At 54.8% G+C, this 27,544-nt stretch overlaps 2 protein-coding genes, 1 long non-coding RNA gene and 1 pseudogene across 3 annotated transcripts; 2 read left to right on the top strand and 2 right to left on the bottom strand.

Annotated features, from left to right (window-relative positions):
• Window positions 1–2,138: 2,138 nt before the first annotated feature.
• LOC119108089 (sialin-like) lies at window positions 2,139–3,012 on the bottom strand (annotated as a pseudogene).
• Window positions 3,013–10,856: 7,844 nt separating this feature from the next.
• Window positions 10,857–12,751, top strand: LOC119107776 (uncharacterized). Its single transcript, XR_005095269.1, has 4 exons — window positions 10,857–10,899; window positions 11,217–11,414; window positions 12,025–12,119; window positions 12,667–12,751. It is a non-coding gene; the product is annotated as an uncharacterized LOC119107776 (long non-coding RNA).
• Window positions 12,752–12,808: 57 nt separating this feature from the next.
• LOC119108090 (ubiquitin carboxyl-terminal hydrolase 38) lies at window positions 12,809–19,869 on the top strand. The gene is made up of 8 exons (XM_037231666.1): window positions 12,809–12,834; window positions 13,162–13,263; window positions 13,596–13,751; window positions 14,231–14,427; window positions 16,391–16,576; window positions 17,013–18,004; window positions 19,033–19,412; window positions 19,816–19,869. Exons 2-8 carry the CDS (start codon window positions 13,222–13,224, stop codon window positions 19,867–19,869), a joined length of 2,007 nt encoding a protein of 668 aa, XP_037087561.1. The 5' UTR covers window positions 12,809–12,834; window positions 13,162–13,221.
• Window positions 19,870–19,912: 43 nt separating this feature from the next.
• LOC119107663 (5-hydroxyisourate hydrolase) lies at window positions 19,913–26,872 on the bottom strand. The gene is made up of 4 exons (XM_037231180.1): window positions 26,727–26,872; window positions 21,997–22,127; window positions 20,934–21,069; window positions 19,913–20,323 (listed from the first exon to the last, which is right to left on the bottom strand). The coding sequence occupies exons 1-4, from the start codon at window positions 26,799–26,801 to the stop codon at window positions 20,234–20,236; spliced, it is 432 nt and encodes a 143-aa protein (XP_037087075.1). The 5' UTR covers window positions 26,802–26,872; the 3' UTR covers window positions 19,913–20,233.
• Window positions 26,873–27,544: the final 672 nt, after the last annotated feature.

Genomic DNA, 27,544 nt, shown 5'->3' on the forward strand with positions numbered 1-27,544 from the left:
GGCCCAGGGGAGCGGGGATGGCCCCGCGCCCCCTCCCCATTTTCGATCCACCCTGCTTACTCATATAGCGAAACGTCTATGTTTCGATACGTGCTCCCCACAAGCTTACGCTGCAAACGTTGACGAGCACAGAACAGGACGAAGCTTTGAGTGTTGTCTTAATGAGATGGGCACAGCAATTGGCGGTCATCGTCGTAAATTTGCCACCATATGGCTCGCAAAATCTTATTTTTTTGTTACTGATTATATCCTGTAAATCGGTGGGATTTTTACGCTTGTTTTATCTGTGACTCACAGTGTCCTAAACTAGACAGAAAAAATACTGAAACCGATCTAGATATGGCGATGCCCAATCGTGTCTAGAAGAGCCGTGGGCTTTCCAACGCTGTTTTCACGGTGGCTCTAACTTTATCAGTTTTCGAGATCTTAAGAGAGCATTGATTTGCACATGCACGCATGGCTCAAAACTTTGTTGGTTTGTGTGTGTCTTCACCCGGAAATAATTGCACGGTATATACAAGACAAATCGTCAAAACTCTCACAACACTGTTCATGCTGCCCATCCGGTCGCATAGCTAAGCTCAATTTCCAGCGAATCCTATTTTTTATCTTCAAAATCCGCCATCATCATTTCTGGAAGGGTTGGTCGTTGGGTGGACGTCTCCGGAGCCCAGTTGTCAAGCACAGAGCCGATTGTCGGGTTTCGGTTGGATTTCCCACCTGCGCAGGCCGCCAACCCGGCACCATTTCGTCCACCTGGCGGTGGGGAGGGAGTGGCGTCGTTTCCAGCGCCCGCGCAGGCTCTAAGTTGTGGTCTACCTCCAGCTCATGCCGAAAATGGACTCACCCGAGCGGCTTTTATCCTGGCCGGGCCTTTTCCGGACGAAGTGTTGTCATTTGGTGTCCATCACACACGCTTCTGAACACTTGCGATCCCTATTCCATGCGACCTTTCGGCATGCGATCTTTATCCCGTACAATCACGCTTGCATTATTACGTTTGTCCAGTGCGATTGTATCCCGTGCGATCTTACACAACTTTAAGCATCCTCAGACCAGTTGCATAACGGAGAATCCCGTGCAATGGCCGTTCCAGTTTCAGGTCCTGCACAACATCAGTTTCATGTGGGTATGTGTGTTTTGAGATGCATGCCCCAACTATGAGTTGTATTTCAAGTACAACATTGAAACACAATGATGCTCTCGACAACGCATGACGATGTGAATGATGACCATAATAAGTAATGAGAAGATTATCACAATGCATCGGTGCTGGCTCTGCTGCCAACGCATTAATATGACCTGAACCAAGCTACTTAGACATCTTCACAGGCTTTTCTCGTCACGAGTGGTTCGCACAAACGCGCATGTAAAGCATTTCAGCATTCAACACAAACCGAGCTGCAAGAGCCAACAACGCATGTAGGCCAATGACAAGACTTATTGCAGAAATAAACAAAGTAAAAACTAACAACCTCATCTGCATCCCATCCACATGCATCCAAATGTAACGCTCCAATGCGCCACCATTCATCGCAAGCGCATCACTCCTCACGTGGCTCCATCGTGACGGCCACCGACGTCGTGTCTATGCACATCTCCTGCTTGGTGGCCTCTACCGTCGCAATCGACGTCTTGCCTCCGGCTGTACTTTTCTCGGACTCTTCGTCGTCCTGGTCCCACGGCTGTCGTTCCACCGACGCCATGACCAGGTAGGTGACCAAGCCGGCCAGGTAGACGCCGGCCGCGACGCAGAAGACGGCGGGCCAGCGCCGGTCAGCCGGCTGCGAACCTTGCAGGATAGCGCCTGCCGCCATAGGGCTCAGCATCGAGGACACGCTGCCCAGGGTGTTGGCAATGCCAAACACCGTGCCGCAGAAGGTGGGCGACACGTCGATCGTGTTGAGCGGGTGGCCGAGGCTGGTGAAGCTGGTGAAGAGTCCCGCCACGCAGAAGAGCGCCGTCGTGAGCACCGGCTGCGCTCCCGCCAGCGCCAGCGACAGCAGCAGAGCGCTGCAGCCGAGGAAGCTGAGCGTCATGGCGAGTCGTCGCAGCGTGAGGAGCGGCAGCCAGCCGCGGCGCAGCACCAGGTCGCCGTGCACGCCCAGCAGCAGGCTGAGCACGCCGCGGCCCACGTGCGGCACGCCGCTCAGCAGGCTGCTGGCGCGCACGTCCAAGCCGACCGCCTCCTTCAGGTAGATGGGCACGTAGGTGAGCAGGAACGTCTGGCCCCAGCTGTTGGCTATCTCGGCGCAGACGATCGCCCAGACAGGGCGCCGACGTGAGTATGGCGGCGTACGGTGGCGGCCGGGCGGTGCGCGCTGGGGCGCTGCTCCCCCGAGCGATCAGCGCCAGCTCGCGGCGGCAGATACGCGGGTGCATCGTCGGCGCGTCGTGCATGAACAGTGTCCAGCAGAGCAGCCAGAGCAGACCAGCGCCGCCCGTCACATAGAACACGGCCGGCCAGCCGAGCCGGTAGCTGAGGTGGCCGGCTGCCGGCAGCGTGACGCTCAGGCCCAGCAGCTGGGCGGCGGTGACCACACCCGCCGCCGTCTGCCGCTCGCCGGCCGGAAACCAGCGCGCCAGCAGCGTGTACAGGCTCGGGTACACCGGGCCCGTGGCCAGGCCCTGCAGGAAACGGACGGCGATGACGCCCCCGGCGCCGGTATGCTGCGCCGTCAGCGGCAGCGCCAGCGCCAGCGCGCTGCTGGCGCCCTGCGACACGGCCAGCACCAGCTTGCCGCCGAGTCGCTCTGCCAGGAAGCCGCCCGGCACCTGCGACAGCACGTAACCCCAGTAGAAGGCGGACAGGATCAGGCTCCTGGTGAACGAGCTCATCTTGAGCGCGCTCACCTGCAGGGCTGCCGCGGCGCGCTTCTCCAAATCGCCGTCCTTCTCGACCTCGACCTCAACCTCCATCTCGACGTCGACGTCGACGTCAACCTGCGGCCAGTCGTCTCCCTGCCGCTCCATGCCGAGGATGGCCACCGATATGACGGCGCGCAGTGTCATCTGGATGGCGAAGCACCACACGAGCAGCAGCAGCACCCCAAGTCGGGCCGGAAGCCGCCATCGCGTCGTCCCATTGGTCGGGCATTGGCCGCAGCATCCAGCGCTGTCTGTGACAGGTGCACCCGGCTTGCGTCGGCCGAGCGTCGCCGTCAAAGCGCCCGCCGTGGGCAGCACCATGGCTGCCGGCGGAGGTACTCGCAGCGGGCTCGCTGCTCCGTCAGTAATGCTTCCGAAGGAAGGTCGGGTCGCTGACGGAGTCGGTGATTGGGACTGAGATGAGCTGCGTCGGTCCCCGTCAGGCCGTCACCCGCCTCGTCTGATTCCGAGCCGTGTTGTTCCGCACCGGTCAGCTTCACGTCGTTTCCTGCAGTCGAGCCAGTTGTGCGTGTTGCCTGCGCTGTTCCTCAGTCCCTATAAGTCGGACGGAGACGGGCTGGCTCTGTGGACTGACTGACCGGCGCTCCGTCTCGACTGGTGCCGGCGGGTCGTCTGCTCGCCGCGCCGGCCGGTTCCGCTAGCGCCGAGTGGCACGGAACGACCGCCCACCACAGCTCTTCGCCGCTTACGTAATGCCGTCTTACGCTTCGTTACGTAAGCGTCACCCTCAAACAAAGCCCCCTGGACGCTTGTCTTTGATGCCGATGAGCCCAATAATCCGAGATGCGTCTTATCTCATCCGGCACCCATCACCGCCCACTTAACCACGAGCTGCGAGGATGTTGTTTTGCTGCGTGCGGAAAGCAAGGCGATGATCAGCCAGCTTGTGCAACAAGAATGTGACCAGACATTTCGTAACATTTATAGCCGGAGCCGTCCACTCAGGCCGAAAACATTGCGGCTGGAATTGGCGTTTTGGAGGGGTAGCTTAAATTCATTAATATTGGCCGAATTTTTAGTTTTAATTGACCTTTGTTGTAGATCTCCCCATTCCAACAGTCCGGACCTTTCATCTTTTTTTCCGAATTTTCCTCCACTAAGGCAAAGCTATCAGCCAACATTTTAAAGGCTAACAACACGTATCTGCATGTAATGTCTACGCTGAAAGCTCCTGCGGGCCACGCACACCACTAATACTAAATCATCAAAAGTCTTCTAGAAAAGCGATAACGCTTCACTAACCAACAGGAGTAATCATAAATGTCAGGCCTCGTTCGTCTGTCTCCGCTTCCGTGCCACTCTGCAATTCGCGGCGCGTTGGCTGCCAGTCAACAGCCGCTTGCGGGAGCCGAGCTATTTATTATCCATTTTTCGACACATCGGACGTGCCGCGGCCCGACAGGACGCGCCGCGGTCAAAAGGTCAGTCACCGGCGGGCAAAATAGCGGCCACTAGCTCCGGTGCCGATTAGCGGCGCATGAGTGCGCACGTCGTCGCTGTCCATGCGTGTTGATAGGCCCGCTCTTTCGTATTGGCGGCAATACAGGCGAATTACACGGGAAAAGGGTCCGCTCGGTTTCGCTGGCGCATGCACCATTATTGAACAATAAACAAGTGCTCAACGGGACTCATGCATTTTGCAGGAAGACAGAAGATGTGACAAAGGTTCAATCGGTAGCTGTGGGAGGTTGGGCAAAACCTTATTGGTAAAACATAGTGGGCTGCAGACATACCCCACGTCTCCCGGTACGTTTTATCAGATTGGCAAAAGCCGACAGCCTTGTATATATGCCGCGTCTGTGAATGCCTCGTCTATAAATGCCTCCTTGATGCCTGGTCCATGGTACTTCCTGCCGCACACTGCATGGCCTGTAGGGCTCAGTGTGATAAGCTATCGCCCCGCCAAAGGGAGCTCTGGATGTGGTTGTTAGTGCCCCGTACGCAGCTGATGGTTTTCCTATATTCACCTACAGGTCCGCTTTTTTGCTGTGCACATCCGGTCTGGATGCTATCATCGTGTGATATGCCCCTCAAGGCCATCTCGCTCACACACACCATATAAGATGCACCCCATGGCCCGGGCACGTGCCTATTGCGGTTCCTTAATTTAAAGGTGCTTTGCATAGCAACAATTGGCGTAGCGTAGTAACGCCCCAGTGGTGCCGTGCTCTACCTTTATCTTCCGAGGCCATGTGAGAAGTACGGTTTCCCGTAATATCGTGCGGATCGAGTACCCTAAAATTGATATTGTTAGGCTGCGATTCTGGCATTGTTATTACCCATTGTCATTGCCCGCCGGTGGCACAAGTCCTTTGTAACACGAACGACCCGTCTGATAGAAATAGCCCAGCCACTGCGAAGTCTGACAAGATGCTTGTCGCATTCAAAAAGATAAGTGATGCAGCTTAAATGGAATGCCACATATTTGTATGAGGCTTAGAACTGAAAAAGCCATCTTGAATATCATTCGGTGCAGTTCACGTCCCCGCCCTTCTTAATCCCCCCTAGTTTCTGAGCTACACACCCGCCAAGGTGTATATACTATTCCTGGAGGACTATTTCAAGACCACCAGGGCATCCATGACGCCATAATGACGTGATTCAAATCTTACCATTTCATTTGCCACCCGGCGATCAGCGCTAAGCAAGATATAATTGTCGAGTCGTTCAAATTTGGCGCCCGGGAGCTTGATTTCCAGACAAAACAGCGGTCAACTGGCTCCCAATCAATGCTGTACGAGATGAAATGACGTAATCAAACAATGACGTACTCAAGGGCATTTTCACTAAACAGAGATATTGCGATGTAGGGAGTAGTAGTTTCCATTTATAATTTTACCCACAGTTATAAGTTATGATTTTATCGAATCTGATGCTTGTTTCAATATCTTCAAATGTGGATTATCTCCTTTAAACGGTTAAATCTCGTATGACACGCTGGTCTACCGTACAAAAAGAATCTCGAAATGGATTCGATCAAAGGCAGTTTAAATATTATGCTTGGATATATGTTTGCCCCTTGGGTTAGCCCATCACCATGCCAAATATCGCACGCTGCCTCTGTTGCCTGACGCTTCATATTTCATCAGGGTTCCTCAAAGAATGCACAAATGCTTGTGCGTTGAAAACGCTCATCAAAATTATGCCTATACAGCCTGATCTTCTAAAGCCTCTGTGACCGAGTGGCTTACGCTACGAACACAATCGCGAGAGTTGATCTTCGGAATTGGCCAGCTCAAATCTCTCCCTGAAAGGACATGAAATGATCAGTCCATTATCTTTATGAACCGGCACGTGGCGACTTAATCAGCAATATGAGGGCGATGTGATTTTCACGAAATTTTGTGACTGTCAGCTGAGGCCAGAACTTGTGCGTTTGACCGTCTGTGATACATTATTTCTACAGCTCCCACGTAAGGTGATATTTTACCATTTATCTTCGGTAAGTCACGAGTGATCACAAATGGGTGATCGGCTATAAGTGTCTTCCACGAAACGGGTCGTTTGAGACCAGCATTGAGCACTGCTTGGGTTAGTTCAATTTTGCGTACAACTGTATTGAAAAATTCTGAGGGTGGGTAAGTGGAGAATGTAGTTGACGAGGAATACTTAATCAGTAGAGTGTGATTAATGCAAAACTGGCAGCACACAGTGGAGTGAGCTGATTTTCTTCCAGGAAACGGCCAAATCGGAGTGTGATGGGCCTTTTCAGGCAAGGGAAAAGCCTTGCCTCTTCGCCGCTATAGGTGCACTGTTTTATTCGAAAGAACATTTTGGACTCGAAAGTTGGGATCCCGCTTTGATATCTCAGAGGCCTGTCCTTATGCTTTAAAAGCCTTAGGGACGTCTTTAACTGCCAAAAAGTCCTGTAGCCATCGGCCGCAGGTGGGAGGGGGGAGGAGGGAAGGGCGCCACCTTTACAGGGAGAGGGGCTCAGATGCATCAAACCACTGCAACGCCAGCAAAAAGTACGTTAGCTGTGTAAGGAAAAAGCCATTCGATCGTGCGGGCCTTAATTTTTAAACCAGTGCCTTCCATCAATGTACCATCGAATAAGACCGCGAGCTTGTTAGTAAAAATAAGCAGTAAATATGGCAGTGAATATTCTCTTCAGAAACGGCGCGCAATAGACAAGGAAGCTCATCGTCTGCTGCTGTTGTCTGAATGATTAGTCGAAACGAAAGTGGATAAAAAGCCGTGATGCACTGTGGTCAGTGCAGGGTAGTCCCGAGACGCTTTGTCGATACATATCCAGTTGTCGGCTTTTCGGCCTGAAACCTCAAAGTAAGTAAATCTGTGAAGGGTTTTATTCTGATTCGTCTGAATAATGGTGTAAGCTGGTAAGGTGATTTTGTAAATGGTCTATCTGTGCATATTTTTCCCTTGAACTTTGTTTTATGATTGGATTTAGCATGTAGTTTGCATGAAATTGAGAAGCTGTTACGTACATATTTAAATGCCTTCATATTCATGCATATGAATCGTATTTTATGTGCAGGTCAGGTGGATCAGGAATTTGTCTGAAGGGAAACATTTCAGCCTGTCATGGTGGGGCTAAGGGATGAGGATATGAGGTGCGACTTATCCACTGACAGGCCCTGTTTTTTGAAAATTTACTTAGATGCTTAAATTTTCATTACAAGATGTTACATCATGAACATGGCTGATATGTAAATTATGAATTTTGTTTTGTTTTTATGGTTCTGAGTGTCTTTCAAGTTCTAAGAACCCCAGGTGTATTTTGGAGCTCAGAGAAATTGTACGTAACCATGCATTTCTTCATTCTTTAGGGCTCCTCAAAGCTCAAAAGGGAATTTATAGCTTATGGCCACACTTGGACCAGCCCTAGCTTTCATAATGCCAGGGGTACTGAAAAATACCTTTGTGTGAAGGCTGCTCTGTAGAAACTCATTGTAACCCTGCAGATATTTGAGCAAGGAATCACTTGACAATTGGTTCCCAGCATCTCACTCAGTACACATCATGTAAAAATGGAGTAAGCATTTAGGTGGACAAGTATTATTTACTACCTACATATTGCTGTATCTAACACAAACAGGCAGTCAAAAAGCTCATCAAATTTGTGATGAACTGGGCCTGTGAGAGGCAGGGTGCTCCTTACCACAAGCCTGTACATCAGAAGCAGATCCAAGAGTTTGGTCACCATGCCTTGCCACCAGCTGGCACTATTGTTTCTTGTTGCATGACAATCATCAAAAGCTGTTGCCAGTGCTAGCATCATCCTTGCCTTGCAGACGAATATCACAATGATTCCTCATTGAAGGGCTGCAGCAGTCCCGGTGTAAACCAAACCAAACAACACAGGTTTTTGTATGACATAATAACTTATGTGTGCCACAAATGATATAAAATGTTGGAAAATGCTTCATTGTCATTGAATACAATGCATGCAAGAAAAGGTTGGAAAATACTTCATTGTCATTGACTACAATGTGTGCATTCATTGACCCAAAATGACCATTACCAAGCAGTTATGCACTGTCATATGTCTCACTATGTAACATGCACTCACTCAAACCTGAAATAACAGTAAGAAAACATCAGAATTGTCTTTCTCCTTTCTAAATTTTTGGCTGTTGACTAGCAGACATTGTTCTGAGCACCACCATGTTGATGAAAAAATTGCAAGATGGGCAATGATTTTGTGCATTCTGTGGCCATATTCTGCAAGACATTTCCTTTCCACATCCATCAAACAGCCAAGCATGACAATGTCCACTAATCCCACAGAATCACTGGGAATTGGCCAATGTTGGCTTGTTTTTTGTGTCTGGTTTCTGTCTGGTGAGTATACAGGGTGTTAACTTACGGCCATTTTCAAAGAGGCTGGCAGTGACTGTTTCCTGGTCTGTTACCACACACTTATGGGTCAGACAGGGTTGACATCATGTAATGATTTACAGTTGATAATCATGGTCTTATGGCACTGAGACATCGGGTTGCTGAAAGCTGGACCTGTGCCCGACCTAGACTTTGACTATGAGCGATGGTGCAAGCCAACCGAGTTATATCGTTGGCCACCTGGATATTTTATTGCTTTAGCATCCTGGTATAGTTCAGCCTCTCCCGGTGTTAGCTGTTCCAGTTTGTTCAGTTTTAATGATACCCAAATTTCATGTGTGCTAAGTTAAACAAATGAAGAGCTGAAATACTGGTGATATTGCGGCATTGCAGGAACACACTACCTGATCCAATAGCGTGCATGTAAGTCTCTTGAGAATAGTGGAGCACAGCTGTAAGGAGTAAAGGTTCTTGTTGACCAGCAAGTTTGCAGCACTGTGAACTTCCTAGCAGTGTGGCCCATGTATGCAGATGTATAAGCTCGTCCCAGGTGTAGCTGGTCTTGCCTGCAGGCCTGCAGAAGCTCTGAACTTTCCAGTCAGGTGGCTCTGAGACGGGCTCGGCTGCCGCCGTGGGCCGTCATCAGTTCCCAAACACTGAAGAGTGCTGTTTTAGTTGAGGAGTTATCACATGCAATGCTTCTGATGGCTCCAGTGGTTTTGGAGGTTGCTCTGCACCTAGCGGATATACGCGCTAGTTTTATGCGTGTATTTGCATGGATTTCAGTCGTAACGTCACGGTAAGTTGTGTCAAAGTGGAGACGTACGCGTCTCCATGCACAATATTGGGTTTAACTAAGAAGCCGGAAGTGTGCTGTTTTGGCAACGCGAGAAACACAACATGTTTTATCACTAAGTGGAAACGGAAGCACGGTGGTATTGGTTTCATTGCGGCGTAATTTGCATTTTTATGTGTTTTGAAGCCATTATTCGTACCTACCCTCAGCTTTTGTACAGGAAGCTCATATGTCTTGATTTGACACGCATTTTACGCAATATTTTGTAACATTTTGTGTGACGGTGCCTCCTTATTGCCTGAAAACAAAAAGTAGAAGATGCAGTTGAGATCGGCGTCTTTCGTACGTGGGAGCTTGCGGTATTACGAACCTCTCAGCCTGCACCTCCTCCCTATAACCGCGCTCGCAGTCATCATCCAGTGTCCCTTCAGATGGATGCTGTACTGCTGGGCCTGACGCGCTCCACGCACCCGGTGGCTCTGAAGGCGGCGCTGACGCGGCGGCTGGTGGAGACGGCCGCCCACCAGCCCGTGTCGGCCGACGTCTGCCGGCGTCTCCTCGGCGTCGGCGTCGTCATGATCCAGACGGCGACCGCTGACGAGCTGGCCGAGGCCGGCGCCCTCGTCATCCGCGAGTGGGGACAGTGAGTGCTGCGAGGGAGGGACAGGCGGGGTCGACGTGGCACGTGACAGGGACAGGCGGGGTCGACGTGGCACGTGACTCGTGGCACATTGGGAGAGGTTGTCCTGGAATATCAAAGCATTACCGGCTCGAGGCTTGTTACCTTCTGTGTTTCAGGTCCTCGCGTTACAGCGGACTCGATGTTGTGCTTTTGCGTTGGGTGTGCTGTGGAATATTGAAAGGAATCACCTGATCACCAAATCACGTCCTTTAGCTGTACCTATTGATTCAGGACAGTGACGCGGAGGGTGACATTGATTCGGTGTTGTGTACTTTACCTAAAGTCGGTCTACAAGTTGTTACCAAATTCGAGGAATATTGTCTTGTAGGCCGCAGCGACTCGAAGCGACAGATGCGACTTTCGCCTTTTGTGTGGTGTGGCCGAGGTGCTGTTGACCTCATCTTGAGCCTCCATTGTATCGCGCTGACTGGGAAGGCCGAGATGTCGGCGCCGCCGCTGACGCAAGGCATCCCGTCAGATGTAACGACGCCGTGCTGGCCAAGTGCGCGCTGCCCGTGCTGCTGGAGCCGCTGCTGGCGCCGCGCGTGCCGCTCAGCCCGGCCGTCGGGCCGGCGCTGGTCGGTTGGCTGCTGGACCGGCTACAGCAGCCAGCGCTGCTGGGGCCACTGCGCCGGCTGCTGGCCGAGCACGCGGCCGCGCCCGGTCACGGAGCGGCCAGCCTGGCCGGCCTGGCCGACTTGATGGTCAGCTGGCCGCAGTGCAGACCCAGGTGGGCGCGCCGGCCCGCCGCTGCGGTCCGGTGGTCGCTGCTGCGGGTCCGATCCGCGCGGCTGGGGACGGACGCCTGACGTTTGGTTGTTTCGCTCTTTTGTTTTCATGCTTGCATTTGCTTACCGGCTGTAGATAAACCCGTTTAACGCCCCATGCTTATGTCTGCTTTAGTTGTAGTCTTCCACCATTTGAACGTTCGCGTGTCGCCCGTAGAGTGTGCGCGCAATTTTATGTAGATTGGTGGCCTTCCCAGCTCGGCCATGCCAGACGGCGGTGGTTATTGGCAATCTGGCCACGGTGCCGTGCTGCCGGCAGGTTCGAGGAGGCTGTGCTACTGTCGCAGACGGTGATCCGCACAGTAGCCACGCTTCGGATGCCCGACCAGAGCGGCCCGATCGCCACCTTCGTCAGCCAGATGGAGCACGTTCAGCTGTTGTTCAAGGAGCTCTTCTCCAGCACGCAGACCTGTCATCAGGTCTTGTGACGCGCTTTACGAGGTCATGGCCGATCCAGGTAAGTGGTGGCCGCTCTGGTCGTGGAGACGTATTGGCATCCATACCTGGTGCCTCATTCTAAATTGTGGAGCTGTATTTTTTGTCGGTCATTTTGGCTGGGATAGATGTTGTATATATTCTGAAAGGGATATTTCTATATTCATATGGCTATGGTCGGTGGGAATGGACAATTTCTAAGTTGCAGTTTACAATATTTTATTATTTTTGGCCCGCGGGAATTTGTGAAGTAATTGAGTTGTCGTTTGCGACATGAATCAATATTATGTCATTTGGAGCTTCTTTTTGTACAGGCCGACGCCTCCGTCACCGTATTCTGAAATGTCGATGCGGCCTCAGCTGCACACATGCCATGTGCGCAGGTGGCGGTCATGCGCGGGAGGAGGCTGGCCCTCAGCTGGGCACGGATGAGACGGGTGATGGTCTGGACGGCCAGCTGACGCTATAACCGCTGAGTGTGTATATGACCGCTGCGGCCGTTAGTGCTCCATAAACGGCCGCGCGCCACGCAACGTTAAACAAAGCAACCGCGCTGCGCACGCCTGGCCGGCTGGGCGCGTGCGTCGGACCTGCGACGACTCCGGTAACATAGGTCGTGCACGCGCCCCCAGCGGTGCACACCAGCCCGGCACTGAGCGTGGTGCTGCAGGCTGTGCCGCTGAAGCTGATCGGACCGGCCTGCTCCCAGCTGGTCAGCCTGCGCTCGGTATGCACCGCTCTCCGGACGGTGGCCGCTGGCCGGAGCCGCCCCTCCGTCCTGGTCCGGCCGGAGCCGCCTCTCCGACCTGGTCCGGTCAGAGCCGCCGCTCCGCCCTGGTCCGGCCGGAGCCGCCCCTCCGTCCTGGTCCGGCCGGAGCCGCCTCTCCGACCTGGTCCGGTCAGAGCCGCCGCTCCGCCCGGGTCCGGCCGGACGGCGCCGCACCACGGCTGGCAGCGATCAGGCGGGCTCGGTTGCGCGGAATCATATGGATTGCGTGAGCGGTGTAATGCTTTTGAAGGAATCTGCGCGTGTATGTGTATATTTTGCTCGGTTTTCCTTACTGACAATCAATCTTGTCCAGAATGATATCCGCTTACGACCCTGGGTAAAAAAAGCGTGCTGGTACCGATTCCACGTGCTGTGTTCACTCAGACAAACTCGGCTGAAAAGGGCTCAACCCATAGTTTACCTAGCACGCAAAATCATACACTACTCGGCGTGATTGCCCACGCTGCCAGGCCGACCCATGCAGCGCGCTCTGCTCTGTGGCCAGGGCGACGGCGAGGCGACGGCTCGCGGGATGGGCCTGCTCTGTGACTGGCTGCTGCTGTGGCCGCGGGCCGACCGGCTGGCTGTCTGGCTGGCCCGGCTGGTCCGGGAGGCGGCCAGCCGAGGCCAGACGGCGCTCCTCCACCAGCTGGTGCTGGCTCGCGTCGATAAGGTGCGCCTGGTGGCGACTTCACTGCACTGCACCCCCGGGGAACGGATGCGTCGAAGCGCTGGTGTATGGTAGATTTAAACGCCTCAGCTAGGGAGCAACACAGCGGCAATGCTAAGGAAACATACAGAAGGCTCCAAGGCTTTAGAGAGATGCCGACTAAAAACTAAAAACTCAAGATGTAACAACTTAAAACTACGGCAAACACAGAGATCACCAAAACTAGAAAAGATGGAGAAACAGACTCGCACGACTAAACGGCAATATGTCAGGTTCTCTCGCCACGTCCGCTGTCCCCTGAACGTGATGATGTTTTGTGCGCCCTTTCAGCTGTGCTGGGCGCTGACGCTGCCGTCGGCGCGTCGCTCCGTCCTGCCCGTGGTGTCGCTGATGCTGCTGGGGTTCCCGCACTCGCCGGCTGCCTTCCACAAGGTCGGCGCTCCGCACTAGACAGGCGCGGGCGGCAGTCAGCTCCAGTTAAAGGGGCTTTGTTTTGTTCAAGCGTGTTCGCCGTCACTGTGGACCGGTCATTTAGAAAGTACGCCCGCAGTGTTGAAAGCGGTGGAGGGGACTGTAACTAACGGAGCAGGAGTTTAACTACGGAGGAAGGGAATATAACTAACCAGTTTGTGGCTATCTTAACTAGACGTGGGTCCGTGATTTCCTCACGTGACCGCGCCGGCGACGTGGCCCCTGGCACTGCTGCGGTCGCCGGGCGGGCGGGGTGGGTGGGGTCCGACATGACCCGCCCCGTGTGGCCCCAGGTGCTGCACCGGCTGCCGGGTCTGCTGGAGCAGCTGCGGCGGGAGGGCGGCTCGGACGGAGCCGACTATGGGCAGCTGGCCGACCTGGCCCAGACACTGATCCGGCTCCACCCTGGCCACCCAGGGCGGTACGACGCCCTGCTCAAGGCGCTGCAGGTGCGGAGCAGGGACAGCCGCTGGATCGCGAAACGCTTCAGGCGGCGCGCTGGGCTGCCACGCCTTTGTCTGGTGCTGAAAGCGCATTAGGTTAAGGCGAAGTGGCGCTAGTATCGTCGCTTGTATTTGATTCAAGTGGAGTGTATTTGATTCAATGGATTCCCTTTTGGCTGAGACATGCGCGCCATAAAGCATTTAGCGTTATGCTTTTTTGTGTATGTATATGGATGTTATCATGTTGGTCAATCTATTTTTCACACTACATCAACCATGCCTGAAAGTGAGATTATGCCGACGATCTCGTAGCGTCGTCATACTCCCGCAAAGATAATGCCCCTCATTGACGGACGCCCACGGGTGGTGAAAATGTAGAATGTTATCCCGTGGCCTGTCTGATCCATTTTGACACGAGACCGGCGGTCCGATGGCGCTGCCGGGCGTGGCGCCGCTCGTGACGCCCGTCGCTGGCGCGCCGGCAGGAGCGGGCGCCGCCGACGCCGTCGGTGATGGCCAGCCTGCTGCTCTCGTCGGCCTGGTGTGATCCGGCGGCGCGGCCGGAGCCATGCCCCGAGCACGAGCCGGCGCCACGGCCGGCCGCCGAGCGGCGCGGCCTCGTCAACCTCGGCAACACGTGCTTCATGAACGCCGTGCTGCAGGCGCTCTTCCACTCGGACGAGTAAGTGCACCCAGGAGGCGGGCCGGCCGTGGGCTGACCGTGTGTGTGTGTGTGTGTGTGTGAGTGCGTTGAAGGCCTGAAGGGCCGCTGTACGGGCGCTGACCGACGATGGGGCGGACGCTGATGGACCAGTGGGGCGGACGCTGATGGACGATGGGGCGGACGCTGATGGACCGGTGAGGCGGGCGCTGATGGACGGTGGGGCGGGGCGCTGATGGAACTGGTGGGGCGGACGCTTATGGGACCGGTGGGGTAGGCACTGGTGAGCCTCGGGCAGGCTAGCGGCGGTGTTCCTGAGGTGAGTGCGGTCCAGTTAGCTCCGGATGGGCATGAGAGATGTGCTGCGTGGGAGGTGTGCCGCGTGAGAGGTGTGCTGCGTGGGAGGTGTGCTGCGTGAGAGGTGTGCTGCGTGAGAGGTGTGCTGCGTGAGAGGTGTACTGTTGAGTGAGTTACGAGCGAAACTCGCCAGTGTGCGGTGACTGGAAACAAGCTCGCCAGTGTTCGGTAACCGGAGACAAGCTTGCTAGTGTTCGGTAACCGGGACAAGCTCGCCAGTGTTCGGTGACTGGAGACAAGCTCGCCAGTGTTCGGTAACCGGAGACAAGCTCGCGAGTGTTCGGTGACCGGAGACAAGCTCGCCAGTGTTCGGTAACCGGAGACAAGCTCGCCAGTGTTCGGTGACCGGAGACAAGCTCGCCAGTGTTCGGTGACCGGAGACAAGCTCGCCAGTGTTCGGTGACCGGAGACAAGCTCGCCAGTGTTCGGTAACCGGAGACAAGCTCGCCAGTGTTCGGTGACCGGAGACAAGCTCGCCAGTGTTCGGTAACCGGAGACAAGCTCGCCAGTGTTCGGTAACCGGAGACAAGCTCGCCAGTGTTCGGTGACCGGAGACAAGCTCGCCAGTGTTCGGTGACCGGAGACAAGCTCGCCAGTGTTCGGTGACCGGAGACAAGCTCGCCAGTGTTCGGTGACCGGAGACAAGCTTGCTAGTGTTCGGTAACCGGAGACAAGCTCGCCAGTGTTCGGTAACCGGAGACAAGCTTGCTAGTGTTCGGTAACCGGGACAAGCTCGCCAGTGTTCGGTGACTGGAGACAAGCTCGCCAGTGTTCGGTAACCGGAGACAAGCTCGCGAGTGTTCGGTGACCGGAGACAAGCTCGCCAGTGTTCGGTAACCGGAGACAAGCTCGCCAGTGTTCGGTGACCGGAGACAAGCTCGCCAGTGTTCGGTGACCGGAGACAAGCTCGCCAGTGTTCGGTAACCGGAGACAAGCTCGCCAGTGTTCGGTGACCGGAGACAAGCTCGCCAGTGTTCGGTGACCGGAGACAAGCTCGCCAGTGTTCGGTAACCGGAGACAAGCTCGCCAGTGTTCGGTGACCGGAGACAAGCTCGCCAGTGTTCGGTAACCGGAGACAAGCTCGCCAGTGTTCGGTAACCGGAGACAAGCGCGCTAGTGTTCGGTGACCGGAGACAAGCTCGCCAGTGTTCGGTGACCAGAGGCAATTTCGCCATTGTTTGGTGACCGGAGACAAGCTCAGACTCTGACATATCCGGACATCCTGGGAATGGGTCTTCCTTGTTGAACTCGTCACTTGTTTTCATGTCAACAATATTTTCTTCCTTTTGGTTAGAAAACGTCGCTCCTCTCAACTCTGGTCACGGGCGCAAAATGGTTTTCCGACGTCGGCGCGCCTTAAGACTCAGATCATATTCATCCTCATTCTCCTTGTTCGTGCTATACCATGATAAGGTTTAGGCATTGGTACGTGTTATGCTGCCTGTAGTAAATCGTGAATTGCCACAGCTACAGCGGTCCCTGGTCCACAATGAATAGACCACGGCTCGCAGCTGGTGTACGTCCTGGTGCAGGCTCTCCGCCTGTCCATCACGTTCACCACCTGAGCGCTCGACGTCGTCTCGCCGTACCGTCGTGCCCCTGCTGATGCTCCGACCGCCGTCGGCAGGCTGTGCCGCGAGGTGCTGTCGGCCGGGCCGGACCCGCGGCGCCGCCACCTGGCCGCCCTGCAGCGCGCGTTCGCCTTCCTCGCGTTCTCCGAGCGGGCCGCCTACAGCCCAGCGGCGTTCCAGCGGGCTGCGCTGCCGCCCTGGTTCGAGGTCGGCCGCCAGCACGACTGCTCCGAGTTTGTCAGGTGCGGAGCGCGCCGGCAGTCGGGCCGGCCGGCGCTCCGTTACCGGCCGATGGTGTCGGAGCATCACGTTAGGGTCTCAGGGAAAGTGTTTCTGTCGGTATGAGCAGCGCTTGCGCTGGTGACGTGGCGTTCATAAATGCGGTGCGAAATGCTGCAAGTTGGATTACAGTTCGTATACAGTTCGTAGGAAGTACGACACCTTTTAATCAAGAATGGTCTGAATCTTGTGCTTGAATTCCGTTGTGTGTTCATGGTTGTGATGAGCAAGACGATCATTCTGTCCTACGAAAGGGCCTGACGCTGTAATAGTTTATCTTTACTGTATGATGCTGCTGCATGCGATGGCCACATGGTCTTGACCGCAATTGCTCTGTGCGCATTCGTTTATTGCATGGATGCGAGGTTCCCGCCGGGTCTAAGGGGCACACTTGCTTAGGTACCTACTGGACGCCATGCACGAGGAGGAGAGGTCGGCCTCCACGTCGGCCGGCCCTGCCGCCGCGCCCGTCCGGCCGGCCGTCCGCTGCCAGGACGACATGGGCCTGGAGCGGCCCGCGACGGCCGCCCGCCAGCGGCGACGACACCGCTCCTGCGGCAGCGGCAGCGGCGCCGGTGTCACACCGCTCTCCGAGACGGCCGGCCTGGGAGGGGCGGCCCGAAGCCTGTCACCTGCCGCCCGGCCCGGTCAGGACGCGGCCATGGCCGCCAGCGACACCGCACTGGCGAGTGGCGATGCTTCGCAGGCTCCTGGCGATGCGCCCTCGTCCAGCTGTGAGGTCACGCAGTCTGTCGGAGCCAGCCAAGACATGGCAGCGTCCACCGGCGGCGCCGCTCCGTCCGCCATTGGGGCATCTCAGTCAGTCGGGGTCAGTCAAGACGTGCCCATGTCTGTGGATGGCGCCTCTCCACCCGCCGTGGCTGGCCCGGAGCTGCGCCTCGGTGATGGGCAGGCGACCAATGCTAGCCACTGCGAGAAACCGGCCGCCGTCGGCGAGTGCGCTGGTGCCGGTGGCGGCCCGGAGCCGGGTGTGGGTCTGGTGCGCCGTTTGCTGGGGGGCCGCGCCGAGACCAGCTACACGTGCCGCACGTGCGGCAAGGCCTCGCGCCACCTGGACCGCATGACGGACCTGCACCTGGCGCTGCCCGACGTGCTGACGCAACCCAGGGCGACCGAGTCGCCGGCCGAATCAGCGTCACGGGCAGAGGCGGAGACACCGGGGGTGGACCCACCGTCAAAGCTGCAGTCGGAAGTGCAATCGGAGGTGCAGTCGCCGCCGGCCGAACCGAAGCCGCCGCCAAAGGCGGAACCGGAGCTGGAGCCGGAGCTGAAGCCGCAGCCGCATCCGAACCCGGAGCCGGAGCCGCAGTCGCGGCCGAGGAGTGATCGAGAGCTTAGTCCGCAGCAGTCGTCCGGAACGACCGTGCAAGGTGAGAGCAGAGGGCGCCGATAGCTGCGCTCAGATCGGGGGTCGGTGCGGGAACTGGCCACGTGCGGCCGTACCGTTCAGAGCCAGCCGTGAGGTACTGTGTGGAGATCTTGGCGCTTGTTGGACCCGTCTTTCGTTTTAAAAATTTAAGCGAGCCGCCGACAGCGCACGTCGGGCCATCGAACGTCGTGGATTTTCAGATTAAAACTCAAGACCATCCATGATATGCGAACTTGCTCTAAATTGCGGCCTTTTCTTGTCAAAGCCCATTCACTCAAACTCCTTTGTGTGAATTGCGTCGTGGTAGATCAGTCGCAGTTGATAACTGGGCACATTCACATGGTTCTTCCACCTTTGCGAAAGCCTTTTGCATTGCTGCGTCCAACGTTACATCACTAATGTCTTCTGCTGATCGCTTCCTTAAACGGAGTGTTCCGCGTTTTACGGGGTTTTGAACGGAAATAGCCATCTTGAGGATTGTGCGGTGCCGTTTGCACGCCTACCCTTCGTAAGACCTAACTCCTTCTAGTTTCTGAGATGCACACCCGCGAAGATGTATAGATTTTTTCGGGGAGCATATTTGAACATCACCCAGGCATCCATGACGCTTTATCAACGTCATTCAAATCCTGTCATTACGTTGGTCATGCGGGGATCAAGGACAAGAAAGAAATCGATTGTCGATATGTTGATATGTGACTTTCATGGAAACGATTTCTAGACAACATGGCCGCTGATTAACTTTCAATATTGTGCAAGTTGCGATGGCGTAATGAAAAAATAACGTGTTGGAAAGCATATCTACTGAACAGCGAAATTATGAGCGGCCTTCTTCACTTAGTATACCAAAGTATGCCAATAGTTATAAGTGATCCTGTTCCATCATACCTGATGCTGGTCTCGAAATCTTCGAATGTGGAACATTCCCTATAAGACTCCTATGACGTGGGCAAGGTGACCGTCGTCTGGTGCCTATCGTGCGTGCTGCGCGGTCCAGTGCCGTTGTGGCAGCGTCCGCCCGTGCTGCAGTATCGGACCTGCTGCACCATTACCTGCTGCCGGAGCGGCTGTGCGGCGACAACCAGTACCACTGCGGCGCGTGCGGGGCACTACGCGACGCCGACCGCCAGCTGCGGCTGCTGCAGCCGCCGCACTACCTCGTCATCTCGCTGGTGCGGTTCGTGTTCGACCGGCGCACGGGCGCGCGCCGCAAGCTGCTGGCGCCGGTGGGGCTGACGGAGCGGCTGGCGGTGCCGGTGAGCGGTCGGCCGGCGGCGCTCTACCAGCTGTACGCCGTCATCGTGCACTCGGGCCGCTCGCTCGACGCCGGCCACTACTTCTGCTACGCGCGCCGCTCGGACGGTCCGGCCGGCGGCTGGCACCGGCTCGACGACGACCTCGTGGCGCCGGTGCCGGCCGCCGCGGTGCTGGGCACGGCGCTCCGATCGGCCGCCGACGCCGCCTACATGCTCTTCTACCGGCGCGAGGAGGAGCCGGCTGCGGCGCCGGCGCCGGCGCCGACGCTCGCCGCGCTGCCGGCCGGCCTGCGCGCCGCCGTGCTGGCCGACAATGAGGCTTACCGGCGCGGCCGGCGGCAGGGGGCGGCCGCGGCACCGCCGCCGCCGCCGGCGCCGCACGACCGGCCGCCGCCGGGCGCCGGCTGCGGCGGCGGCATCGGCCACTCGGGGCCCAGCTACATCTGCTAGCGCCGGTGGCCGCGGACTGCCCGGCACTCGTCGTGCGGCAGCTGTGTCGGGTGGTGGTGGCCGGCCGGGCTCTGGCTGCGACGGACGGCGATGTTGTTGTCCTCAGAGCGACCGTTCGCTGGCCAGTGCTGTGCGAGCGCTCAGTACCAAAGCTCCGTGATAATAATGCGTGGTACGATAATAATGCGTGGTAAATAAATATATGCGTGGTACGTATGTATTGACCTGTGATCGTATGTGCCGCATGCGTCATGTGATCGTAATACGACAAAGCTTTGCAGTGTTTCTTCGCATGTGATGGTGATAATATACACCCCGCTTCAATTTCTCAGTTAACATCACCATAAGCAAGCGGTCGATAATATTTTGAGCGGAGGAAAACTAAACAGCACGGATAGTTCGTCACGAACGCACACCTATCTTCCGCGCGTGGCGTGCCTCGTCCGGGCTGGTGTTTGCCGTCTGGACCACGTGACCGGCCGCGGTCGGAGCGGCCGGCCTTGCTATGGCGTGCGGAAAGAGCCTCAGCTGCCCCGGTAGGTGGAGTAGCCGAACCTCGACAGGATCAGCGGCACGTGGTAGTGTTGCTCCGGCTGGAGCACCTCGAACACGATCTGCCGCAATGGACGGGTGGGGAGGACCTCGTCAGTTTGCGCTGAGACCGTCGTGGGCAGAGCTAGACACGCTGTCGCTGTGTAGCAAGAGATGAGTAAGTTGGATGATACGATCAGCGCGTTCACAGACACGGCGAGATTCCCGTTACCCGCGGGAAAACATGGCCTACTATACGGATCATGTGCTCAATAATGATGTATTTGACCGCCGTTATGGTGGATACGAAATCCCTTCTGCGTAACAGGAGTACTAGTACTTTATCCATATGTTACGTGGAGGAAGCAGCAGGCCACGAAGGCTGAGCGTGGTGTTTTCGAAATGTTTGTGTGCGTGCTTAACATTGACTGGGAGAAGGAACGCCTGGTACTGTTACGAAGTGCATGTTTCTATATGTTCACATTAAAAATCAGGCACGAGCATAAGAAACGTTATTTCGCCCAGTTGATTCCTGCAGGGGTCACCATTCACATCTCAGACCACGTTTTTTGAGACCAGCGGTGACAAGTGCATTAGTGAAAGATGAGCTGCATGCCCCGCTAGATTCCGTGGAACTTATAACCCTCACCAACAGTCGGTGGTGCATGTGACGCGCAGGTAGCGCTGTCTTACCTCCACGTATGGGTAGAATGACCGCTGTCCCATACGGTGGAAGTAGTCTGCGGTGTCGAAACGCATTTTGTAGATGTCTGCAGTGAAGTCATCCCGCCGCAGAAACCCGGAGCAGCGGCCATCGGCGTTTGTTTCGCTGGAGGAGCCCAACAAAAAGGGCCCGTTTGGATCAGATGAATGCAACTCCCTTAATGCCAACGCATTTTGCACATCTGTCATGACATTGCACGACATACTATGCGACATGATGCTATGCAATCCTACGTGACGTTGAGGGAAAACATGATTGAAAGCGCCATGTCTAACAGCGCCACACCGTATCAGCAATTTAGTCACATGTTGCGTAACTGAGCTAGAATATTATATGCAAACCTGAAAACCTAATTAAATGCCACATTGGCTCAGTGAGCTATGGTTCTGCTCTATAAGACCCCTGCGGCAAGATGACCCACTGGCCTATGCCAGTCGACGCTATGCTATGCTTTACAATGAAATTTCGGCACTGCCGCAGTTGGCCTGTTGCTTAGCGCTCCTCGCCTCGAGTGACTGCGAATGCACATTATTTGTGCCCCTAGCAATTCCATAGGTCGTCCAAGATCAAGGTCGTGCCAGACCAAACACTTATGGCATTTAAGATTGCCTAACCAATGCTTTCATCAGTACTTTTTTTGGCCAGCAATGGTTATTTTTGAGCCATGTGGTTTATGAGAAAGGTAAGAAGTGTGGCATTAATGCAGCCATCTGGGACGCTTCCGCTACCAAGCCTTACCGCGCAGAGGGGCACATCTTTGCGCCATGTGCATGTGCTCGGGCGGGACTCGCGGCGGATCGTAAGGTCACAGTAAGGTCACGTAAGGTCACAGTCACAGGTCGTAAGACTGACTCCCGGCTGACAGCCGCAGTACACTTCCAGTGAGGCGGGGTGCCGCTCGTGTTGCCAAGCAGTGAGTGAGGATAGTTCGGCGGGTGAAGAGACTCAGCCTTTCCGGGGAGTAACACGGAGAACACGTGTGGGTCACACAGGCGTCGTAAACACCAAACAAAACACGTGCGGACTGTCCACCTTGATTTGATGCAGACCCAGTCGTCCTGGCGTTTTCTGAAAAATGTGATCAGCAATCCTCGCGCTGGTCGCCCGTTGGCCGTATCCAGGACGTGTGACGTCAGAGGCGCCCCCGACATTGCTCCCGTCGTCTGGAAACAGGACACCGAGTGGACGGTGACTGGCGAGATCACACCAGCGGCTTCATGTGTGCGAAACTGATCATACCATGGGGGTGCGAAGCAGTCGCCTGATTTTGTCGCCCGATTACTTGTTTACCGCTCCACCGATACAGTGAATGGGAAGCCAGCGCGAAAGAAAATGAGCGGACCCCTAGCTACTAGCCACGTTTTACGCTCCAACGCATGGCGCGTGGTAGCGGCCTGGGGGCTTGGCAGTTATGTGTCATGTACACACAATCTTGTCAGGGAGCCATTGTCATGTCACCCATGTCATTTCCAGAGATACCTGGACTGTCAGCTCCAGCAGCACTCGAGGTTACTCTTTCTATGATCCCCATACGTTTAATGTTAAAATCTTAACTTTTTCGCGGCCCGGCTCCCTAGGGTGTGCAAAATACGCTCCTGACCCATACCCGGGAAGCCTACCCGCTCGTTCTGCGAGTGGGAAGGAAGCTTACGGACGCCCAGTATACTGTAGTTATCAGTGTATGGTTTAGACGCTGATGGCGCGCACGACATATTTCTGCACTATCATGATCTCAGGCCAGGCGCCGTGCAGATTCGGACTCCAGCTGATCTCGGTAATGTCTCATTGGAAGTCCTCAGCCAAACTGCCCACGGCAACCCCGATGCGGTGCATACGCAGACGGTTGCGAAGCACACTGCAAAATGAAGGCAGCCATAGGCAGGTGGAAGCGCGCAGCGACAGCCAGGAAGACGAGCTCATCGCCTGTCAACGGGATGTGCTACAGTCGGCTTGGGGCTCGCCGAGACAGCGGGCTTGGCCGCATGGGCCTTCCTCTGGCTTGCCGGTGCCGATAGCATGGGAAAAGGATAGCTTCGGGGGTCAAACCCCGTACCCTGGAGATCAGGAAGATCTCCAGGCCATTTGCCCCTCCACCCCCCCCCCCCCCCCGAGGCCTCAATACTTTTGGCTAGCTGAAAGGGACATTTGTATGGGTTTCGACCATAGACGTAGGAACGTTTCAAAAAGTGGGCGGGCCAAGCTTAGGAAATACTTAAGAAATTTTTCTGGAAAACCAGCCCGACGACCGGGGGGGAGGGGGGTGGAGGGCGAGGTAGAGATGGAAGTTATTGCTCTTTATTCAAATGCAATGACTGCTATTCTAGACATGCATCTAGAGCTGTTTCTCACTGGTGTGCACTCTTGCCTATCCGACTCATCCATGTCATTCGGAAAATAAGGCTATCCAGCTTCCCAAGATTATTCGTCCATTTCAACGGTGTCTTTCCTGGGAAGCCGAAATTCCACGAGCGGGTAGGCATTTTGGGTCATTGAGGAGGCATCTGTCTCCACAGGGTAGATGCCAAAATATGGTCTGAGCATAGGCTGGTGAGAATTTTTGAAAGTGAATCGATGACTCACAGTATAACAGATTTCGCATGCGCCGTCATTTCGCTGGCTGCTTTTCAAGAGATAAGACTTGTCACGGCATTTTAGGCGGAAACAAATTCGGAAGCATGAAACTGCCAAAAATAATGTGACAAAAGCCATAGAACTGGAGATTCTCCTTTGAAAACCAAGCCACAGAATGAAGTCAATTCTGTCATATGCTCTTTGTCTGAGCCCTGCTCCCGTCCGCCGTCGGTGGCCACTGTCCTGGCCCTGCCGTTTTCGAATGACTGACCACGAACTGATGGTATGGCCGTTTCGTTACACATTTCCGGGTCAGCGTTGCTACTGAATTGGATGTAAAACACGTGTCGGATACCTGCAACAGTACCTTTTAAAGATCATTTTCCCTTACACCACACCGCCCCAGAAAAATGCCGTCGGGAAGCTACCTACTTTAGGTATGAACTGGCCCAACGGACATTTAATTGCACATCATTCAACGTAGATGACTTGATCTACTTTTGTGTGTAGGCAGGGTATAGCCAGAGCCTTGCTAAGAGGAACATAGGGTTGACAAAAGCCCTTTTTACGGTGATCCCCCCTCGCAAAAAGCTTTCCCCGGATATAGTTTACTTGTTAACAAGGGATACGGTTGTCCTCGCTTCATTGTTATTTTTACGTTGTAACCAGAGGAGAAACCAGAAGCTACCTTGAAATCAATTATATTTACATTCTTAACACGCGCCCGGGTGGCCGGCTAGGTACCCTTCGTTCGGGTAGCGGTCAATTTGACTCCCCAGATATCTTGAGAACTAAGAGAGCTAGAGACACAAAATTCACAGGGTGTGTTGACCTGCACGTGAACTCACTAAGGTCAAAGTTTGAGGTTCCTAGGTCATGACTTTTGGGTCAAATGAGGTCAAACAAGGTGAGATTCCAAGTTGGTCTCTAAAGTGCCCCACAGCCTAGAGAACTTTCTAAGCAAAAAGTCACATGGCCATTTACGGCCAGTGACCTTGTTTGACCTTTTGAAGGTTATGGTGATTAAGGTCATACAGGACTGCTCTGAGTTTTGCATTGGAATCAATCCTTGCGCTCGTTCAGCGCATGATTTCTGCACTTTATTGACTTCAAAATGCAAACAGAATCGATCCCACGGTAGCCTCTGGTTTCTGTTTCTATTCCGGCTACATGGTGAAAATAACAATAAAACGAATAAAGCCGTGTCCTTTGTAAACAAAAAACCTATAACTGGCATTGTTTTGCGGGGGAAGTCGCCTTGGTATGGGCTTATGTCAACCCTACGTACCCCCTTAGCAAGACTCTGGCTACGCCCCTGCCTGCATACGAGAGCAGGTCAAGTCGGCTACATTGAATGTGGGGCAACTGCATGTCCGTTGAACCAATTCACGTCTAAGGCAGGCAGCTTCCTTAAAGCTTTTTTCTGCGGTGGTGTGGTTTAAGGGAAGATAATTCGGGAAAAGATACTGTTGCGGGGGAGCGTATTGTAACGTCCAGAGCTTATTAAGTCTGGAGGTCAAAAAGTCCAGAATCGCAACATCAGCGTTCACAACATCCAGAAACCGTCCAAAATCCCTGGGCAGAGGAGAATAATAAAGTCCAGGCTCGCAGCGCCCAGTGTTCATAAAGTCCAGCGTGTGTGAGACCCACGGGATGGGATGCTGTCCTACTTCCAGGCAACCCTAAACCTAATGGTTTGGATATTGCCCGATAGAGGGCTACCTGAGCCGATTTCGCCCGTCTCAGCCGACGAGTGACGTCATGCGGTACAGTGCTGCCCAGTTGAACCACTGTGTATGGATATGGACAACGTTTTGTTTGAGCGCACAAACTTTGCCGCATCGGCACACCCTTGGCAGCAAGCGCATAAAAGAATCCAACACTTTGATCCCTGGCTCGTGGCATCGGAAGTGGCTGGTTACTCGGCAGAAGCTGCGCGGTAATCGTGGAAAGCACTTACCGTTGTCGTTGCAGGTGTCCAAGATATGTTTTACACACCATGTGGTAGCAATGCTGATCTATAAGTATCCAAAAAAGCAGTCATACGATCAGTTCGCAGTCATTCTTGCGCAAGACAGCCGGGCCAGGGCAGTGGCCGCCGACGGCGAACGGGAGCAGGGCCCTGGTAAGGAATATATGACAGTTGGGCCTTTATTCTGTAACTCGATTTTTTACAGGAGAATCTCCAGTTAGATGTCTCTTATCACGATGTTTTTGGCAGTTACTTCTTGAAGCTTCCGAATTTGTTTCCGCCTAGAATGCTGACATTTTTTTTAAAGCAGCCGGCAGAATGTAGGCGCATGAAAAATCTGTCGCACTATGGGCCATTGATTCGCATTCAAAATTCTGACCAGCCTACGTCCAAGTCGTATTTCGGCATCTACCCTGTGGACGCAGGCACCTTCCCAATGACCCGAATGTCTACCCGCTGGTGGAATTTCGCTTCCCCAGGAAAGGCAACGTTAAAATGGACGAATAATCCTGGGAAGCTGGATAACCTTATTTGCCGAATGGCATAGATAAGTCGAAAAGACAAGTTTGTGCATTGGTTAGAAACAGCTGTAGATGAGTATCCAGAATAACAGCCACGGCATTTCATGACTTCAAAAATATGTTACGCGTATGAAAAACGGAGAACAACCTCCATATCTAACCCCATTCCCGTCACTGTGCTTACTTTCCCGAAAACGTTCCTGAAGGACACCCTGTGCTTGGCTCTCCCCACTTTTTGAAACGTTACTACGTGTATGGGATCATTTCCTACGAGACGTCCGTAAGGTTCATCGAAAGCGGCCTCAAAGCATAGAAGTTGGATCCCAGGCCCAAAAAGGTCCTTCGAATACAAAAACAGGCCCTCCAGTGACGAAGACGACTCCCTTGACGAATGGGCCCCGCATGACTCGATTTGGTCGCCTAAAAGCCGAAATCACGGCTACGCCATTTGCTGGTGCGACGGAGACAAACGCTGATTCCTCGCCATAGCTGGGCAGACCAGCTTGGTCCAAAACTTAACGTTTTTCCCGCAATCCTGGCCTCGAATTCCCACTCAAAAACAATGGTGTAAAAGGACAAGAGAACAAAAAGACAAAATGGGCACGTGTAACCAGATCAAAAGCACGTGACAAGAGGCACACCGAAATCCGCCGAGGTTAGCTCTTGTCACGCAGCAGCCGCCTCCAAACACCACTCACTTTGCGCGCCTCGGGCTGCGGCGCCAGGTGATCGGCCACGACTCTCAGTCTCTCCGCGGCCGCTGTCGTGTACATGGAGGGGACAGCGCACGACCCAACCGCTCACCCCGGCGTCTGTGGAGGGAGGGGGGAGGCTCGGGATCGCGGAGAACGTCACGGCACCAGCTGGCGCTGGCGACTGCCGGGGGGACGGGGGGGGGGGGGCGAGGGGGACACGCCGCTGGTCGGCCGGGCTCGCGCCGACTCCGTGGCTGAGATGCGTGTCGGCTGATAACGGCCCAGTCAGCTGACGCGAGGGCCGCCTACCCTGTTCTCATTCCTACGTCATCCTGAACCTTCGTGACACCCTGTTTATCCGGGACAGACTACACACGCCAGCTGTGAGCGCGCCCGGTTGCCCCCTGGTGGGCATCCCGTACGGGCGCCGAGCACACAACTCGAATGCCTCCCGTGGAACCCCAGGAACCCCTCCTGTGCCGACGTATTTTTCGGCAGATGGGCTCCAGGTGCCTGCAGCCCTGCCCTATCGTACAATCTCCTTCATCTCATAGCCTTGAAACGGTCATGACTGGCCGAAGGCGCTGACATCCAGGCGGCCAAGCTGCGGGAGCGCTGAAGTTGCCGGGCGTAGAAAAAGCTACTTACTCCCTTACGTCGGCTGAATCATACTTTTAAGTCAGTTTAATTGTACTGTACAACTGATTATGGACATTATTGACAGTAGCATTGCTGTAATAAACTTGATAAGGAATATTCTATTACAGTGCATAACGCGCCTTTCAATGCCTCCACGTGCCAGTAACTGCGTAATGTGCGTG

This window comes from Pollicipes pollicipes, unplaced genomic scaffold, assembly GCF_011947565.3.
Source record: "Pollicipes pollicipes isolate AB1234 unplaced genomic scaffold, Ppol_2.1 Scaffold_6686;HRSCAF=7923_pilon_pilon_pilon, whole genome shotgun sequence".
Lineage (NCBI taxonomy): Eukaryota > Metazoa > Arthropoda > Thecostraca > Pollicipedomorpha > Pollicipedidae > Pollicipes > Pollicipes pollicipes.